Source organism: Muscardinus avellanarius (genome assembly GCF_963383645.1).
Source record: "Muscardinus avellanarius genome assembly, chromosome: 6".
NCBI classification, from domain to species: Eukaryota; Metazoa; Chordata; class Mammalia; order Rodentia; family Gliridae; genus Muscardinus; species Muscardinus avellanarius.
The window spans coordinates 74,669,458-74,686,251 of record NC_137791.1 but is presented as its reverse complement, the minus strand read 5'-3'; the positions used below and the strand labels follow the sequence as shown (position 1 = coordinate 74,686,251).

Below are 16,794 nucleotides of genomic sequence, written 5' to 3'. Positions count from 1 at the left end.
ACCGATGAGGACCTTTTTAACTTTCCTATTATTTAGTTGTAGAAAATGGAACTGTTTTAGATTACCTTAATGACACAAAAGGCAGAAAGGTTTGTCATAATAGTTTTCTAAGTAGTTGCCATTTCTAAATTATCTCTTATCATGTCCTCACAAATTCTTAATTGTTTTAAGACTGAAGTATTTTAAAATAGTTCAAAGAGAACTGATACTACTCTGGCTCATATGTGTGATACTGTGGGTTTCTAGATTACATATTCCTATTCAGGACACTTAATGATGATCATGTTAGAGTCCATAAAAACAAACACCTTAGTAATCATATTAATGTTAAATACAAGAGTAATAAAATATTGAATTGGCTTCTTGGAGTATATGTATAGCCATGTAATTAAGAAAGTTTTTTGGATTGAGATTGTTAGTGTCTGCCAGAGGATTCCACTAAAATTTCTGTAACTTAATAGACATTTTACTTTTTGCTGTTGTATTCTGAGGTATATATAGTTAGGGTTCAGCTGAATTTTGCTGATGATTCAAATTTTATGATGAATGAAATTTTATGGAGTTTTTGTGCTTTGTGGCTTAGGTGAGTAGTTAATGGGCTTACCATTCAGTGAACGAACAATGAATGAACAGGGTTACAACACTGTTAGTGGAATACAGTAATAAAAATCCTGTCATTGTGTAGTTAGTATTTTGGTTTCTTAGATCATTCCTCTGTAGAAGTATCATTCCGTCTGTTTAACCAATGAAGGTAATTTGGAAAAAGTAGGATAGTACAGAAAGTTTTGAGATACGTTTTGAAAAATTAAATGTAGAAACACTCAAAGGAGTCATGTCATGATATAGGCAGTCCATCCACATTTTGATAATTTATGCTATGAGATTTTAGCAGTGCTTTATTCAAACGTTCTGTTCATAATGGATTTGGGGTTTTATATTAGCAAACATTTATTTACAGTATTTTTAAATTCCAGATAGCTTATGTTAGCAGTTGGTATTAGAAATATACATAGTGTGTATAATTAGAATTATGACAATTAGATTACTTTTAAAATAGCAGTTATAAAAACTTGAGATTTACTACTGAGTGCAAAGAAGTGTATTAACATCCATACACACAAACTTCTTTGTAAACATTAAGTTTTTGAGAAGGTCGAAGTTTGTTTGTGTTTGTTTGTGTTTGTTTATTTATTTATCAGTACTGGGGGTGGAACCTCTGAGCTACACATCCTGGCCATTTTTATTCTTTATTTTGAAACAGTATCTCACTAAGTTGCCCAGGGCCTCATGAAGTAGCTGAGGCTGGCTTTGAGCCTGTGATCCTCCTGTCTCAGCCTCCCAAGTACTGGAATTACAAGGGTGTGCCACCACACCGGGCTGAAGTTTTATTTTTAATGGACTAAAATTTTTTTTTAAGGAGACTTATAGATTATTTCACTTAAGAAATTTAAGGAAATTATTTTCCATACATTGTCATTATTTAAGATTTTTACAGTAAAGACAATTAAGATTGTGTATCATTAGATATGCTGTTTTACTTATTGAATAAAATGGCTATAGATATTTTGTATTGTTTAATCTGTGATCAGTGTTAAATGAACTTTTGTTTTTATACAATATTATATAAAATTTTTGTTTTTATACAGTGATATTGAACTTAATAAAGAAACAATGTATTATCTGTCTTTTTTATTTTATTTTTTAATATCTCCACTCCATTTCATCCATTTATTGCCAGGTATACAACTCTGTCATACAGAGCCCCTGAAATGATAAATCTTTATGGAGGGAAAACCATCACTACCAAGGCTGATATCTGGGTAAGGCCAAGAAAGATTGAAATTTTCTGTACCTGAATTAAAAAAAAAAATTGTGAGTTTTGTTGGCTTTTCTCCTTGCCTACCAAAAGACAATTTCTTCTATGTAGAAAAGAGTGATGTGCAGGAGAGCTTCTTAATTGGGAGAGGAAAAATACTAGAATGTTTTATCTTTTGAATCCCCAAATAATTTCATATAATATATTTACCATAGTAGTTTTTGTAGTTTTGTTTATATATGGCTAAGTAGCTTTTTTGTTTATATATGGCTAAGTAGCTTTTTTGATTTTTAGTTGATCATAATACAGAAAATTTGGACATAACTCATAAGTAATTATAGGATGATTTTTCTGAGTATGTCAGAATCTTCTTAATGAAAGTTGAAACTTTTTTGCTAATTTTAGACATGCTATTGACTATAGTAGGTTGAGATTATCATTTAGCATATGTATTTAGATTAAATTACTGAAATTATTAAATTATCATTTCTATATAGTTGAAGTTTTTAGAATTTCAACATCTCTTTAGAACATCAATTCTATTTTAAATGTGAATTCATTTAAACTTAACAACTGTTTAGCCATATTTTACCATTAGTGAGTCTTTCAGAGAGAGAAATATAATTCTTTGAAATAGTTCTAGGCTTTACCAAAAAATTAGATTTAATATATATATTAGACTTAAGTATAAAATTAGATTTAAGTATATATATATATGTGTGTGTTTATACACACACACACACACACACACACACACATATACTTCATTTATATTTTTTAATCTTGAAACAGGGTCTCACTAAATCACTGAGGGCCTTGCTAAGTTGCTGAGGCTCGCCTTGATCTGTGATCCTTCTGTCTCAGCCCCCCCAAGTACTGGAATTATAGGTGTGTGCTTTCTTGCCTGGCTTAGATTTACTTCATTTTAAAATCAATATTCATAAGTCGTCGAGCATGATATCTGAAACCAAATAATTATCTTCTTGATTTTTTTTTCCTGGTCTCTATCTTATTTGAGTTGAAATACCCCCTAAATCTTGAGAGACAAATATTCTTACAGGGTAATAAAAAAAATAAATCATTGGTATCTTTTCATTTGTTTACATAACATACACCTTTTCACTAAACAACAGTTCTTATTAGTAGTTGAATTTTAAGACATACCTGTGTTTGAAGCAAGGTGTAAGTTTAATTTAGTTAATTTGATATAACTGGCATATATAACACAAATTTGATTTGCTTTCCTCAGCATTAACATTTGACTCAGTGGATGGGTTGTAGTAAAGCTGAGGGTTGTGTATCAGGTAGAAAGGAAATTGAATTGGATTTTGATTGATAAAAAAAAGTATTAGAAGAAGCAGTTGGTGAAGTCTTTTCTGGTACACTTTTGTGACTGGTTTTCAATTCCGTATTACTAGAAAAAATGTATTTAAACAATAGGTAAGCATCAGACATCACAATGTCACTACTGTTTTGAAGCCATTTGGGCCAATTAAAAAAGTTCTTGAAGCATATAATTATTACCAGTATCTTTACACAAAGGAGAGAATCCCTTTTCTCATTTTGGTGTATATGCAAATAAGTTTCAGAGATAAACAAGAAAAAAATCAGAAAACAGTGTCTATGTTTATAGGCTTGAAAGACATAGAATTTTAATTTTCATGATGGCTTTTTTATGCTTTATTTATTTAGCTCAGGGTAAACAGAGGCTATATTTTAGGTGTGAGTTCAAGAATCTAGAAAAGTATTTAATTCAAATTGTTTAAGAGTTATATTTTTGATCTTGCTTCAGGATGGCACTGATTCAGAAAATTATAATATTCAGGTTAACATATTCATTTGGCACTTGATATTTTGGAAAAAAAATCCCTTTGGAACTTCCATTGTAGGTTATTTTTATCCTGAGACCTAGGATTCTGACTTTATTAAGCATTAGAAAATTCACTAAGAGATTCCTCATGTTTCTTTTTAACAAAGAAAATTGATGTTGGTGCTAGTCAGCACTTAAAATCAGGTCACTTGTTTCCTTCTGTTTTTTGTATAATTCATTGCATCATATTGGTAGAAATGCCTTTGGTATGAAACTTTTAGGATATCTCATTGTGTTCATGTGATGCAAAGTAGAGAATTTAAATTAATATTTGTAAAGTATACTGACATTACTTTAGTTATCTGGAAACCCCAGCAATATTTACTCTAGTACACACTAAATTACTAAAGATTTGATTGACAGTATAACACCGGTTGAAATGCAGATACCATTTGCTTTCACTGTCCTCTGGACAGTGAAAAGAAAGATGTCATCTAATGTAAATATTATACCCTTAGAGTTTCTTTTTAGTGCTCTTAAGGGAGCTTGCTGTATATGCACTGAAAATACCTTCTTTATAAAAAATATATCATTCTTTTTTAACAATATTGAACTGGTATAATTTTGTTAATCATTTAACATTACTAATGTTTTTGAAAAATATATTGACATTTTCAGAGCATTTTTTTAGAGCCAGGGACTGAACCCCAGGGCATTCTATCTCTGAGCTACACTCCCAGTTCATTTATTTCATTTTATTTTCTTCTTTGTATTTTGAAAGGGTCTCGCTAAATTGCTGAGGCTGGCCCTGAACCTGGGATTCTCATGTCTCCTCCCAAATACTGGGATTACAGGTATGTGGCATCGAGCCTGCCCCCCCCGCCCCCCCCCCAAAAAAAATTTACTGCTTTGGATTGAAACCAGTGCTTTGTACGTGCTAGGCAAGCACTGAGCTACGCCCAAGCCCATCTCTACAGTAGTTATAGAAGTTTGTGTTCTTGTCACTTATGCTTGCAGTGGATGTGTGGGGAAATCCAACAAAGGAAAGCTTATTTGCTAATTTTTAGATAGGCCAAATTCAGTATTTCCAATATAATTGTATTCTAACTATTGGATAATTTTGTACAATTTGAAAATGCTTCTTACATTCTTAAGGCTTATAGGTGAACTTTTTACAACAAAATTGTGATTTCCTGAGCCAAAAATCTTCTTTTTTTTGTTTTATTTTATTTATTTTTTGGTGATATTGGGAGTGGAACCCAGGGCTTTCTACCTCAGGCTATACTCCCAGACCTATTTTATTTGGAAACAGGGTCTCACTAAGTTGCTGAGAGCCTCACTAAGTAAGGCTGGCTTCCAACCTGTGCGATCCTCCTGTCTCAGCCTTCCAAGTTCTGGGATTCCAAGCGTGCACCACCATGCCTGGCTTTTTTATTGTTTTAAAAGACTGTTTTTCAGGTTTGAGCAGCTTTAGGAACTTCCTATGCTGCTTTTATAGACACAATTTGTATTTGAGAATTTTTTTATTGTCAGTAAGTAGATTTATTGGTGCTGTGATGTTTGTGAAGCTATGCAAGATAAGCAGACAGAACCTTTTCTTTTTGATATTACAAATATAATTAATGTACAATGAAATTATAGGATTATATAGAACTAGTTTTTATAGCATGAAATAGTATGTGCCTAGTAAATCACTCCAGTTTGTTGATGGTTGTCTGATAAATTTAACTCTTTTGGCTAACTCATATTTGCAATACTAGGGTTTTAAAACATGTTTTAAGTGAATTTCTAAAAATTATTTTAGAAAGCCTTGTGTTTATTTTGTAGGTTATAGGCTAGTTATATACTAAAGATGTGTTTTTCTTTATGGAAGAAATAACATCGTATAAAAATGTAATTTTTTTTCCAAAAAGGACCAGCCATGTCTAATTTTAGTTATGTCATTTGTGATCTAGAGTAATCTAGCCAACTAGTGATAGATGTGATAAAAATAAATGATAAAGCTAAATGTCTTTTCATAGATAAACACGTTAACTTGTTTAAGCAATAATTTGTGAAAACTTTGGCTCAATACAGAACCATTAGGGTTTTTATTTTTTTAAGTAGCATTTGATTTCTAGGTGATTTTCATGTTTCATGGTTGACTGTTGAGGTCTGATGATATTCATGTTTTGTTTTTCAGGCCCTGGGATGTTTACTGTATAAACTTTGTTTCTTCACTCTTCCTTTTGGTGAGAGTCAGGTTGCTATCTGTGATGGCAGCTTCACCATCCCAGACAATTCTCGGTATTCCCATAACATACATTGCTTAATAAGTAAGTACATGAAAAAATAAATGAAAAAATTATAAATACTGTGTTTAAATTCTGCTATGTACAATTTGCGTAGACCTAGTCTTTTAATTTCACATATTATAATTTTTTGAAACTATAGTAAAGAAAAAACATTTAAAGTATGTTGCTATGACTTTTATAGGAATGAAAGCAGCATAATTACTGATTAATACAAGGATATTACAGCAGAAATTATAAATAAGGTAACTTTCTGGAAGTACTTTAAACAGAACATTTAATTATTCACTATATATACTTTTGAAACCAGATATTCAGAGCAGTTGATTTTTAGATCAAACCATTGCTAATAGTTGATTTTTCTACCTTTAAAAATATCTATATTATTGTGTAGATAATGCAAAGCAATCAAGTATTATGAGGAAGGATAGTCTGGTTGGCCTTCCACTCCACAAGATTACTCAGTTTTTCTTCCATCCTTCATTAAGACCTTTTCTTCCATGTAGATAGTTAATGTAATTTAGCATTTAATATATATATATATATATATATATATATATATATATATATATATATGTGGTAAAATTTTGGAAAAAGATTCTCTGAGGGGAAAGAAATCATCTGATACTAAATTATATTTTAGAAGCTGCTGTATTTAAATAGTAACTCTCACCACTAGTTTAAAGTGTCTTTAGCATTTCTGCTTTGTTCTCTACATTTCAAGTTATTCCTGTTTTAGCCTCTAGCTCAATGGGATAGAAAAAGGCCAATTTAAATATGTTTGATGTTTGTGTGACACACATAGCAGTTCAACTCAGTGGAGAAAAATAGATGGAAATAGAAAAATTTCTTAAACATTTTTGGATAAAAAATAAATTTAAATTTGTATTTCATTTTTATGCAAAATTCCATATAAACCAAACATATGTAAAAAAATACTTATATACTTGAAGGAAATAGGTGTTAATTGATTTATAAGATAGGATGTGGAATAGATAAATTAGGCAATCCCAGGAACTAATAAACATTAACCTATGAACATGTAACTATAAAACTTCAGGAAGTCCCCTAAACTCGTGAACACTAGCAGAATCAAGTGATAAGTTGGAAATAATTTTTGTTATTAATTTGACAGATGGCTAATTTTTATATTTGATGAAACTTGTATAAATCTAAAAGAAGAGTAGTCAGGTGAGGTGGTGCGCGCCTGTTATCCCAGAGACTTGGGAGGCTATGGCGGGAGAATTACAAGCTCAAGGTCCTCCTCAGCACTTTAGTAGAACTTATCTCAAAATAAAAATTAAAAGGAGCTAGCTATGTAGCTCAGTGGTAAATTTCTCCTGGGTTGAATTCCCAGTACTGAAGGAAAGGAGAGGAGAGGAGAGGAGAGAACAGGAGAGAGTAGGAAAGAAGAAGAGAGGAGAGATAAAAAAATGCCCAAAAGAAAGAGGAGCATAAAGAAAACTAATTTGACTTTTAAAACACAATCACTTCTGTAATGTTAATTTCTTGTGCATGTTTGAAATTATAGAATTGTATCAGATTAACACAAAAATTGCTTTCATCTTATGGAATGTTTTTCTTAGGCAAGGAGATCCAGAATAATAAGGTGAGAAAAGTTGTATGACTTTCAAAGGAAAGGAGGAAATAGCCAAAGCTTGGCTGCTGCTCTGCTGACAAGAACACTTTTAGCTCTGTTTTGAGAACATTAAATATGAGTGCATGTACTTGGGCTTTTCTTCCCAGAGAGTGTTACCTCTGTTTTATGTGGCTCTCTATATCCGAATGTCCACTTGCTTAATAAAGCCTACAGCTTTACTTTTAACTTCCTAAGAATGACCTGCCAGCATTAGTATGATGTGGTGCTTTATATTCTTGTGGAAGCCCCCAGCTGAGGAGAGCTACCTGTCTGAGCAGTCAAAGTTACCTTCCTAGGTACTGATTAATAGTTGCTGTCAGTCTTCTAGTGACAAAGTGGTATAGTTTTTAAATAGCCTACCCCAATTGTTTCTCCCATAGTCCTTCTGTTTTTAGTGTGCCATTTTGTAATATATGAATTTTTTTTTTTTGTGGTACTGGGGATGGAACCCAGGGGCTTTCTACCTTTGGGCTATACTCCCAGACTTATTTTATACTTTATTTGGAAACAGGGTCTCACTAAGTTGCTGAGAGCCTCACCAAGTAGCTGAGGCTGGCTTTGAACCTGTGCAATCTTCCTGTCTAAGCCTCCCAAGCGCGGGGATTACAAGTGTGAGCCACCATGCCCAGCTAAAATATGAGTATTTTTTAAATAAATTTTTATTGGTGCATTTTAGTCATACATCTTAATGGGATTAAAAGCTTGTGGAGATAAACATGCACCCATCACTCAATCCCTTACCCAATCCCTAACCCCTTCCCTCCCTCTCCCTCCTTCCCATGCTTGGTTTCCTGATTGACTTTGATATGTTTAAGTACATCATGTGCTTTAAAGAGTTTCCCTCTTGCCCCCTACAATCCATTGAAAAGAATGAAAACCAAAATACCAAACTAATGCATGAGTAACCATATTTATAGCTGCACAATTCACCATTACCAAACTATGGAACCAGCCAAGATGTCCTTCAACAGATGAGTGGATTATAAAACTATGGGATGTGTCTACAATGATATTTTGTCCAGCCATAAAGGAGAATATGAATATTTTTTAAGAGAGCAAATATATCTTTAGAATATTTAATTAAAGATTACAGGCCGGGCGTGGTGGCGCACATTTGTAATCCCTGCGCTTGGGAGGCAGAGACAGGAGGATCGTGCAGGTTCAAAGCCAGCCGTGCTGGCTTAAGAGACCCTGTTTCCAAAAATAAAAATAGGTCTGGGAGTGTAGCCTGGAGGTAGAAGAGCTTCCAGGAACCCCAGTACCACCAAAAAAAAAAAAAAAAAAAAAAAAAAAATTACACTCTTCACCTTTTCTATCTTATCTAGTTGTTTTTCCACTTCATTGTCTGAAGTGTAGGGCATCAAAAACATTAAAGAACTGCTATTAATTTGAATAGATTGAGGAATGTAACTGTTATGTGTTCTGGGTAAATGAATTTTAACCTTTTATTGTAGTCTTTTTTGTAAATCATTGTAATTATAACACTATTTTGTTGCTAAGTATAATGTTTTTGTAATAATTAAACTTAGGATTTTTATTGAAGATCTTGCAATGTCTTAGAGTCTCTGAATGTTCTCATTGAACAATACTATATGAGAGACGGGGCAGTTTAAGACACTGATATGTGAATTAACTAGTAAATAATAACAATTTTATTGTTTTGTGTTGAGGTTTTTTCTTCCTCTGTGTATGTGGGTTTATGTTTGTGTAATGAGAAAGTGAACATGATGAATACTATTGATAATTTTAGACTTTAATTGGGCTTCAGTTAATTGATACTTTACAGTGCTTCAAAAACTTCTTTTGTTAATAAATGCATATTTTAGTTTTTATCACTTCTAATATAAATTTGACTATGCCAAATAAAATAAAAGCATTCAAATATATTTGGAATTATAAGTCAATATTTTATCTCCTGTCAAAGGGTATGGTGGACTTCATTTTTAATATTATCTTTAGTAATAGAAGGTTACTAAAGTAGAGATTTTTAAAACCAGAATATAGGTATCTACATGTAATGTTTTTAGAAAAAATTTTGAATTTTTGGAATTTTATTTTTTATTTCTTTCACATGTGGCCTTGTCTATCTCCTATCTTCCCATTTAGGTATTTCTGTGTTTATATTAGCAGTTAGTGATATATATTATTTTATTTAATTATTTTTATTGGTGCATTGTAGTCATGCATCTTAATGGGGTACAAAATGGTAGAGATATACTTGCACACATCACTTATTTAGCCCTTCCTCAATTCTTACCCCAGTCCCTCCTTCTTATGTTTGGTTTACTGATTGATATGTTGATGAATGTACCTCATATACAACAGGGAATTTCCCTCTTCTTCCTCTTGGGTTGCCTTATTTGCTCTTCTATGGTTTCTCCTTCCTTGTCTAGAGTTCTTCTACTATAACACTTTTTCTCTCTAACTTCCCCATATATTGCTTTTAAATGAGTCCTATACTTAGAAAAATAGCAATATTGCCTAGCTATGCCTATATTTTTTCAATGTGAATTTTTTATTGCCAAATGTCAATTCATGCAATATCGCTTTTATATATTAAGATAAAGAATAACTCAATTTAAAATTTGAAATAACCATGACAAACCTCTTTTAAAACTGTATGCTTTTTGGATACCTAGGGATTTGGATATACTTTTGATTATAAGTTGTTCAAATAAAAGGAATATTTTTATCTACTGTCCATAAATCTCAGTTTATTAATTTTATCTTTCTTTCCTGCAGACTTTTCTTCTTAAAAGTAGTACAGTCAATTATTTAGAGTTTTTCTTCTTAGCTTTTGTTGACTTTCCCAATAGACACATATTGGGGTTGCTATAGGAAGTGAGGAGAGAAGCACTTTTTATTTCTGGATTGAAGAATGAAAATATTTTAGAGGAGAATGAGAAGTATAACTAAGAGGATTATTGTATAGTTATGATGCATGAACAGAAGGCTGTCCACCTCATTTTTCTTTTAGCTTCTCTGTTGTAAGGAAGTTCATAAAGTATGTTATAGAGACTGAGAGCAAGACCTGAAGGGCCAAACAGCCTTAGTTTGCATCTGCTCTGTTGCTTATTTAGTATGGAATTTGGGGCAGCTCCATTTATCTTAGTCTCCCTATTTCTAAAATGGGCATATTAAAAGTACCTACTTTGTAGAATTATTGTGTGAATTAAACACATTTACTTTAAGTGAGCTACAAATTATCATGCACTCCAGAATACCCTATTAGAATACAACTATTTAGAATATTTTCCTCACCTCTTTATTAGGTACAATGATGGGATGCTTATTTATAAACACCAGGGAGAGGCTTTGTTTCCCTCACTTCTGGGTATGCTCACTTAGCATGTTGTATTTTTTTATTTTTAAAACTTTTATTGGTGCATTATAGTCTCACATCATAATACAGTTCATAGCGGTAGTGGCATAAATGCACATAGCAGTGGGCTTTTCTCTGACTCCTTCTCTACACTTCCCCTTTCCTATACATCATATTGAGATTGGCATTGGTATTCTCATGTATATACATGTCAATGGAAGTGTTTCCTTTATTGATGCTCCCTCTTTTCTCTTCCCCACCAAGACCATCTTTCCTGCCACTGAGATTTCTCCTTCATTATCTAATGTGCTTCTTATATCCTGATTACTCCCTAGCTTTCCCATATGAGAGAAAACATATGATCCTTCACTTTCTATGACTGGCTAATCCCACTTAACATAATTTTTTCCAGGTCCATCCATTTTTCTGAAAATGACATAATTATGTAATCCACTCATCTGTGGATGCACACTTAGGTTGGTTCCATAATTTGGCTATTATGAATTGTGCTGCTATAAACATGGATATGCACATATTATAATATTCTGATTTTAGTTTCTTTGAAAGATGACCAAGAGTTCTATAGCTGGATCATATGAGGGTCTATTTCCAGTTTTCTGAGAAGTCTCCATACTGATCTCCATCTTTATCATAGCTCTCAACAGCTCATCTCTTAGGGATAGATTTTTCTTAATACCATTTTGTGGGACATCAGGAATTTGCTTACTTTTTTAAATACATTTAAATTTATTGTGGAAATTTAAAAATATATGCAAGTATAGGTAGAACAGTGCAATAAATTTTCCTTAAATCTACCACTCACCTGTAATAATTGTCAACACATGGCCAGTCTTGTTTGACCTACACCATCACCCACTCTCCTGTGTTGTTATCATTACTGTTACTTTTTTTGTGTGGCACTGGGTATTAAACCCAGGAGTCTCTCCCACTGTGCTGCATCCCCAGCCCTTCTTATTTATTTTGAGACAGAATTTCAGTAAGTTGCCCAGGTTAACCTTGAACAAGTGATCCTTCTACTTCAGCCTCCCAAGTCACTGGAATGATAAACATGTGCTGTTGTGCTTGACTTCTTGTATTATTTTTGGAAAAAAAACCCTCAAACATTTAATGGATATTTGAAAATAATTAAGATAGGGTTTTCTAGCTGGGTGTGGTGGCACACGGTTGTAATCCCAGCATTTGGGTGGCTGAGATTGTAGGATCGCGGTTCAAGGAAAGCCTCAGCTATTTAGACCCTCTGCAACTTAGTGAGACTATGCTTCAAAATAGAGAATAAAAAAAAAAAAATAGGGCAGGGGGTGTAGCTTGGAGGTTGAATGCCCCTGGGTTCCATCCCCAGACCCACAAAAAAAAAAAAAAAAAAAAAAAAAAAAGGTTTTCCTTAGAGATTTTCAATCATTGATGCCAGGGTTACCACTTGGGGAATTATAGAGAGAGGAGTCTGGTCAATAATCTCTAGGGACAATTAACCAAGACTGTTTCAAATATACTTTTCTGGCATATTTATGGGACTACTTAGTGTCTTATTTATGATAAACATATTTGCTACTGGCATTAAATTTTGATTCATTTCAGTATCTACAGAATAAGATATGTAGGGTGCATGTACCTAATATGTAAGTTTCTGTAATCTCCATAATTAATAGATTAATATAACAAATTAATTCTTTGAAATATATAGTTACAAAATTAAAATATTTCTCAAAAAATTTAAAAACAGAGTGGGTGGTTTCTCTTTCAGGTAAATTACTATTAAGTGTAATAACTGGAACTGTGTGAGAGAGGAAAATATGTTCTTATAGAAGAAAAATTGAACAAATTTTAAGCAGGAAGGTGCTTTTGAGACTCTAACGTGTTTTATTTTTAAATTTGTTGAGCTGTTGGGTTAGAGATGCTAGTTCAACTTTTATTAAAGAGCAGATATGAATCCATTATTTGGCAGCTCCTTTAGCTGCTATTTATGTTGGAATGTGCAGGAATGTTGTATTTTTTTGTGCAGTATTAGTATAAACATAACCCAGCTGCCTTGGATAAGTATTTTTTAATAGGATATACATGATAACATCAGTGGGAAATAGTTTGGTGATATAATCATATACTACTGTCAGTGCTGAGACTGTTTTGTGTTGTATTAGTAGTGTTTGTGTCAATAGATTTATATAATGATGAACAGAGAAATACCCTTACATTTCCATGTAAGGAAATTTGATTTTCTGTTTGTAGGAGAATCAGGATTAGTGTTAAAAGTCTTGTGATGATGGGCATGATGATTGTAAATTGAGCAAACAAGGGTGCTTTCTAACTTCTCTCTTATTTTTGTTTTTTTTGAACTTCAATATCACTTTTAGATGAACTGGGTACATGTGTATTCCTTAATCCATTCCTTTCCTTTAGAGCAAATTTTTGTAGATGATATGATTTAATTGTTATGAAGTAGGAGTTCATCAAACACTAAACTTGAGGTTTAATTTTTGTGAGAGAAAATTGCTTTGGACAAACCACTTGACAGATGACACCCAGCTCTGAAGTTGTAATTCTTTTACTAAGAATTATGCCATAGTGTTTAGCAGGATCAGAGCTGGCAACTCTGCTTCTTAGATTACATTATTCAGTAATCTAGGGGTCCATTTTGCAACTCATCTTCTTGAAGGGCTTGAGAAATTTTATTATTTAAATTAGATGCTTAGTGATACCTTAATTGAGTTTTTTCTAATGGCTTATAATATTCAATTTAAAAATAATCAGATTAAAATATAGCCATTTTCTACCTCTGGGTTTCAGAAATAGTCATTAATCTTTTCTTACTTTAGAACCAAATAGATTGCCATAGGTGCTCAATAGATAAAGCTTACCAACTTTAGTCTAGACTGAGCTTCCCTAATATGAAATTTTCTAAAATCTGAAATGTTCTAAAATCAGAAATTCTAAATGCTAGCTTAACACCAGAAGTGAAAATTTCATACCCACCTAAGCTTATGTGACCAGTTGCAGTAAAAATGCAGATGAAGTAAAAGTACTCTATGAAATTATATATAGGGTGTATATGAAACATAAATGAATTTCTTGAGTCTCATCCCAAATATGCAAAAATTCTGAAATCCTAAAAGTCATAAAATTAGAAACACTGGTCCCAAATATTTCAGATGAGCAATATTCAACCTATACTGATAAAGCATATTGCAGAACAAAATCTAGATTTGACATCAGATAGTCTGATTATTCTATACCCAGACTCCAAATTTACCTGCACCACCATAGACAATGCTGTAAATCTATAGATTTCTTCCATGGAGGCAGACTGCCCGCAAAATGTATTTCAGTAGAAAACATGTATATGTTCTGAGAATAACCTATTCTGAAAGAGAGCCATCAGAGATTGACACAGATAATTATTTTTCTAGTTAAGTTACAAAAAATAATTACCTATTCCATGGGAAGAATGAGTTACAGTAGTAGAGAAGGCCATGGTACTACACTAGCACAGTGGTTTCAAATGTTTTTTACTAATCTATTATAAAAAATAAACTTTAGTTACTATGACTTGGTACACATACATGCACACATGTGTAGTCAATCAAGTTTCATGAGACATTGTTTATATATGTCACATTGATCCATTATAATATTTTCTATCTTAATTCATTAAATACTGGGCATGACTTTTTGAATTGATTTTATTATATCACATAAATACAATCAGTACAGTTAGACAAATGAAACTGATTCATATATATTACATATATATATATATGAAATATATAAAAATATATATATATTTTGTAGTACTGGGGGTGGAACCCAGGGGCTTTTCTGCCTCCGGGATATATTCCCAGACCTATTTTTATACTTTATTTGGAAATAGGGTCTCACTAAGTTGCTGAGAGCCTCACTAAGTGGCTGAGGCTGGCTTTGAACCTGTGTGTCTCAGCCTCCAAAGTGCTGGGATTACACAGCATGTGCCACCACCCCTGGCCTTCTATCAGATATAGTTTGACATGGAAACATATATCATCAGTTTTATCTCCAACCTGGCTACCTAATTATTGTGCTTAACTTGAGAGAGGTAAAATTATATCACTATTCGATAGACTATAACACCTCAGATTTACTTTTTTCCCCTCAATGTTTTTCCACTACTATGAAATAAAAAAAAAAATGTAGGATCGCCTGAAAGATCATTCTAGATACTTAAAAAGATGTGTTTTTTTTTTCTTTTGACGAAGCCAGGCTCTAAGAGAAGAAGTGTGTTCTTAAACCAAACTGTTCTCTACCCCATAGAATTTCTTTGACTGAAACATATTAGGTCTTACACCACTAGTCCACACAGAAGGCGTGTATAAAAAATAATCCGCTATCACTCATTGCAGTCCTTGAGAGTGTTGTTCACTCTTTATGAGCCATCTTTAGGAAGATGTTAGGGAGAATTTTTTTCTCTACTTTAATATCAGGAATTTTGTTTTTCTTTAGTACTTGCTTTGTTCTTTATGTTAGGGATGCTGTAATTCATGTTGTAATATATCATGATGTTCTATTTATATTGACAGCTAGAATGTAGAGAGCTAAATTTGGGGCCTACATTTAAAACCAAATCATACACAGTTTTTTTTTTTTTTTACTGATCTAATTAACTTGTCTTTTAAACCTCAACTGATTATTTTTCCATTTGTCCTATAATTTTCTCATATATATGCTACTTCAGGTCCTTCTTTTTCTGTACTAGGGATTGAACCCAGGGGCATTCGATCTCCAAGCTACACACCCAGACCTTTTCTGTTTTTTTGTTTTTGAAATAGGATCTTGCTAGGTTGTTGAGGGTATGGATTGTTGAGCTGGCTTTGATTCTATGATCTTACCATCCCAGCCTTCCAAATACTAGTATTACAGGTATGTGCCACCAAGCCTGGCTTGCTTAAAGTGTTTTTTACAAATAAATATTTATGATTAGCTGCTGTTGAAGTTAGATTTTTAAGCAGAGTGTGGCAGTGCATACCTGTAACCCCTATCCCAGTGTTTGGGTGGTTGAGGCAGGAGAATCTCAAGTTTGAGGCTAGCCTCATCAACTTAGCAAGATTCTGTTTCAGAAATAAAAAAGAGGCTGAAGGTGTAATGCATTGGTAGAAGTTCCCTTGGATTCAGTCCCCACTATCAGAAAATAAATTAGATTTTAAAGCCCAAATCAACTTAATTGTTAGAATAGAAAAATAAGATCATATATTGTAAATTTGATAGGTGTTTAGTGATTTGGTTGGTTTCTAAAATTATATGAATAAACATTTTCTTTTTAAATGTATATATTTTATATAATTAAATTAATTTTATATGCTATTGTTATATTTAACTCATTTAATATTTTATGGCATCAAGATAATATGACTTGCCAGGCATGGTGGTGCACGCTTGTAATCCCCACGCTTGGGAGGCGGAGACAGGAGGATTGCGGAGGTTCGAAGCCAGCTGTGCTGGCTTAAGTGACTCTGTTCCCAAATAAAAAAATATGAAAATAGGTCTGGGAGTGTAGCCCGGCAGTAGAAGGGTTTCCAGGAACCCCAGTACTACCAAAAAAAAAAAGAAAGAAAGAAAGAAATGAATGTAAATGTCAACTTTCTTATGAAGTTTTGAATTAAGTCACCCAAGAAGAAATAGAAAAGTGGTAGCAATCATTTGGTTGGAAAAAAGATCTTAGACATTTTAAGCAAATGTAAGATTGATATGGTGTCTGTTCATAATGAACCATAAAGCTCTTCTCATACTTCTGAATATGATCTAGATAACATGTTAAAATATGGAATCATAGCAAATATTGTTAGTAGAGGAAGAAAACATATTTTTGGTAAATTCTAATGCCAATCCTGTGCTGCTTTGTTAAACAAATTACAATGTGTTTTTTCTCAACAA

General features: G+C 32.7%; 1 protein-coding gene across 2 annotated transcripts in view; it reads left to right on the top strand.

Annotated features, from left to right (window-relative positions):
- The window catches only part of BMP2K (BMP2 inducible kinase), a gene marked incomplete at both ends in the record, with an annotated part of 133,298 nt that overhangs the window by 65,206 nt on the left and 51,298 nt on the right, over positions 1-16,794 (top strand). For both annotated transcript variants that reach the window (XM_080697853.1, XM_080697852.1), the window contains 2 exons: positions 1,739-1,820; positions 5,809-5,941. In XM_080697853.1, coding sequence (XP_080553979.1) covers positions 1,739-1,820; positions 5,809-5,941 — 215 coding nt within the window. The remainder of the gene's footprint in view (positions 1-1,738; positions 1,821-5,808; positions 5,942-16,794) is intronic.